A 4,438-nucleotide genomic window follows, 5' to 3' on the forward strand; every position below is an offset into this window, starting at 1 on the left:
TGCATATATTCTTCTTAGTGGTTAATTGCTGTACAAGATGCAGACTTGTGATCCTACTTACAAGCACCATTAGAACAAATCATTCTATTCATTAAGAGAATGCAACTATATATCTATCCCAACCACTTTGAATACACAGATACAAAATGCTCCATTAAAATTTGAGTAAATGTTATATACAAGATATTTATTAAAAATAAATCATGTTTGACTTTCCTTTCCAGGAAATCTCATGCCAAACTGCATAGTGGAGAGTTTAGTTAATTTGTACCAGAGCACCCAAATCTGAAATTGGTATAGTTTGATGCATATTCTTATTTTAGGGGTACCAATATCATGTCTGATACCAGTATTTGAATCCTGGATAGATATTTATTTTTAAAGGAACAGCAATTTTCTGCAGAGTTAAGCTGGATTTTAGGCTTCCTTACAGTTTAGGGATCTCTAATTTAATATGGTTTGATTTATTTATCATAGAGTTTTACTTCCAGTCTTTAGCTGTTAATCTCTCAAAAGGATATAATGAATTACTTACTCTGCATTTTAAATATTCCCTTCTGTATTTTATCTTTGTTTTTTTTCTTTAATATTTCAAGTGTAATAGCCCAAGTTCTGGAAACATGAACAAAGGAGAAATGCAACCTAGATATGTAATTTGCACTGAAGGAGCTAAATTTTGACATGTGAGTATGACAACAAAAGTCACTGTGTATTTGTTCTTTCTGTTGTAGGTTAACAAAACCCCTGTCCTTTGCTGACTGTGTTGGGGATGAGCTGCCATGGGGATGGGAAGCGGGCTTTGACCCTCAAATTGGTGTCTACTACATCGATCACATCAACAGTAAGTTATCCAAAAATCTAGTTATACAAAAGGGTAAGCCCTTTACAGAGTGAATTTCTTTACTTTAACATCCCTGTTTTCATAATGACTAATACTTAACTGAAATGCTCATTTTGGTGTTTGGAATATGTTTGTGAGTTGACTTTATGGAGACAGAGGGGGGAGAGGATGTCTGATATCTGTCCCAGTGGTATGGAATGAGATTTTTGCTTCAGTGTAGGTTTGGAGTCCTGTGGAGATCAAGAGCCACTGGGTTCCTCTTTCTCTGACCCCCAATCATCAGATTAGGGCTCCTGCTCTTCTGACCCAGAAAGACTTGGTTGGGGGCATAGTGAGTCTAAAGACACAGCTGGTGTGATAGGGTGTCCTGGGGGGAGGATTGACATTCTCTGAAAGACGACAAGTTATAGAACAGACTGAGACCCTTTCACTTTTTCAGACCCTGCTATCCTTGTGACTTGGAGGGGAAAACATCTCATTTTAACTGGTTTTAGATTCATTGTGGAAAGGGGTAGGGCAGACAGTAACTGTGACAATGAACAACTTTTGAAAACACAAAAATTTTTTATATATCTATATCTGTCTATCTCTATATATATGTATTTGTTTCTACATGAATACTTATTCTTCATACCTCCTCAAAACCATTTTTTAATCCAATCCCTTATTAACCACCATCCTCATTTCTCCTTTTGTAACCCATGCCTAAACAGTGCCGACAGTTTGCTTGGGCTTCACTTCCTCTGGCATCCGTTTCAGAACCCACTCTTGCTGAAGTCTTCTGAGAACTTATAGATGATTAAAGGCAAACAGCACTGTAGTCTTATCTTTCTTGACTTTCATCATGGGTTATTCCTTCTTGCTCTTGCTCATTTAGATTTCAAGACACTGTCTTAATTGAATTTCTCTTTTATGACCTCATTTGCTCCTACACAGCTTTCTGTTGCCTGCCCCTTCTTCACTTATACCTATATCAGGATTTCTGGAATGATCTTCTTCATTTGCACACTGCAGAGGTTCTTGGGTGATGACTTCAGTTATTCTCTCCAGGGTGCTTGCTGCCAATTTTGGTCCTTAAATCTATAGAGCTCCACATACATATATTTGGTTGCTTGCTGTACGGTTCCTCCCAATTCTGTCCACACCGAGCTATTTTCTTATCCTGTTGTACCTTGAGAATCCTCCAGCAGTACCTTGTGTGTCCTTGACTTTCTGTCTTCTTCAAAACTTTTTATTACTACTTGTTTGTAGTGCACAGTGATTACATTTCTCATGGGGAGTTGGTCCATGTATATATAACACTTCTCAATTTTTTTTTTTTAATCCCTTTCTCTTCCTCTCCTTTCTGACAAATCTCTCCTCATCTCTTGGTCTTCTACCCTTTTACAAAAGATCTATCTTTTTCCTATTATCTATCTTTTATTTTGTCCTTTATTTATTTGGGTTTGGGTTTCTCTTAATAAGAGAAACCTGGGCTCGGGACATAGCTAAGTAGTTTAAACACCTGCCTGGCAAGCACAAGGACCTGGGTTTGATCCCTGGTACCACATGCCATGCTGGTGCCAGCCACTGAAACTAGGCATGGTGGCACATGCCTGTAATCCCAGTGCTGGAGAGGTTGAGACAGGAGAATCACTATAAGTCTGAACTATGTAGTAAGACCCTGTATCAAATAAATAAATAAATAAATAAATAAATAAATAAATAAATAAATGATTTTTTAAAAAAGAAAGAAACCATGTGACATTTCAACTTGTGTATCTGATTTATTTCACTAAACTTTGTGGTTTCAAAATACATCTTTTTTTTTTTTTTTGTATTTTTTTAGGGAGGGGTCTACAAGGTGTTCAGGGTCTCACTACTAGATCAGAGTTGGACTCCTAGTGATCCGCCTGTTTACAGCCTCCCAAGAGCTGGGGTTACAGGCGCCACCACACCCAGTATCAACTGCCTTCTCAGCTTGTCCTGGGGGCGGGGCCAGCTTGGCAGGCCTGGGGACTGGCCCCTGTGCCTGCCTGCTTGCAGATGCTTTAATCCGATGAGTTCTTTGGCTGGCCCAAAATACATCTATTTTTAATATCTTTTGGCCTAGCTTTAGACTTGTATGGGTCTTTGGCTTTTCCTTTTGCCCTTTGGTGCATCTTGCTAGAGTTAATCTGCTCATGTGCCACTGCTTTCCAGAGGCCTTCTCTGTGTGCATCCACTGGCTTTGCTAGGCTCTGTGTCTCTCACTTAGGTACCTAGTCTAGATATATCTGCAACACCAACTATGTAGGAATTTTTAAAGCATTGTCACAATGCATTCAAATGTATTTATATATTTTACTTACTAAACTGTGAGATTTGGAGGGCAGTTGCTGTATCTTTTATTTCTTTGTTCTTAGATGCCTAGAATAACTTCCTAAATGCTAAAAGGAAGGAAGTGCTTATTTAACTCATAGAATAAAAACTGATTTTCAAAAGAATTAAAATGTATTTTATGTATAAATTGTGTCTCAGAGAGCACAATTCTACATGTATAAAAACTTGATTATGAAAATATAAATCTCTTTAAAAAAACAAAAGAGAATATAAATTTCTAACTCTATACCACTGTGCCTCAGTATAATAATTGTAACCCAGTGTCTGATAGATTTACTGTACCTTAAAATGCAGAAATTACCTACAGCAAGTAGTTTACTCACTGAAAAGAATCTGATCCATTATCTCATTAATCTTCAAGACACTCCTGTGAAGTAGTTTAGGGAACAAATGGTATTATCTTCTCAAAACAGCTGGTTCACACATATGTTGTATTTTGGCATTTTATAGTTTCAGCATTATGTTTTCTTTATTTAGATAAAAAATGAAATAATGAATGTTTGGATGCTTAATTCTATTTTTGTGAAAGCTTCTTAAATATTTATAAGTAAAAGATTTGACCTTGACCATGATAGGCCTTTTAGACCTTAAGTTGTATATGTTAGCATTCACCTTCTAGCGAATATGTGTATTACGGAGAATAGAATAGCTAGAGGGTAATTATGATTGATTATTTGTAAGATTTTGATATTTTTATAACCTGCGAAGGAAACCGCTTTTTAATGGTGTGAGGATGGTGCCATATTTTTTTCTGTAACTAAAGTGTTATTTATATACATGTAACTGCACAGATATTACATATTTTTAGTGAACTTTGACACATGTGTAATCCTTTGTAACTGCTATCCCAGGCCAGATACAATATATTTTCATCACTAGGGTAAGCTTGATCCTCTCACTTTCCAGTGATCCTCTCCCTTTTGCAAACATTGTTCATGTTTCTATCACTGTAATTTAGTTTTGCCTATCCAAGAATTTAATAGAAAAGGACTTTGATTTTGGAAATGAATTTTTTTTTTCTTCGTATTTAGTACAGGGTCTGCAAGGTCTATAGGGTCTCACAACACAAATCAGAATCATAGTGATCCTCCTGTTTTCAGCCTCCCAAGCACTGGGATTACAGGCACACGCCACCATGCCTAGTCTCAGTCGCCCTCTCAGTGCACTCCGGGGGTGGGGATGGCAGGGCATGCAGAGGATCGAACCTTGGCCCCTTCATCTGCCTAAGCAGGCGAT

General features: G+C 37.3%; 1 protein-coding gene across 2 annotated transcripts in view; it reads left to right on the plus strand.

Moving 5' to 3' along the window:
• Positions 1 to 4,438, plus strand: part of Wwc2 (WW and C2 domain containing 2) — a 279,014-nt gene that overhangs the window by 132,250 nt on the left and 142,326 nt on the right. For both annotated transcript variants that reach the window (XM_023699612.1, XM_023699613.1), the window contains exon 2: positions 732 to 841. In XM_023699612.1, coding sequence (XP_023555380.1) covers positions 732 to 841 — 110 coding nt within the window. The remainder of the gene's footprint in view (positions 1 to 731; positions 842 to 4,438) is intronic.

This window comes from Octodon degus, unplaced genomic scaffold, assembly GCF_000260255.1.
Source record: "Octodon degus isolate 3935 unplaced genomic scaffold, OctDeg1.0 scaffold00114, whole genome shotgun sequence".
NCBI lineage: Eukaryota > Metazoa > Chordata > Mammalia > Rodentia > Octodontidae > Octodon > Octodon degus.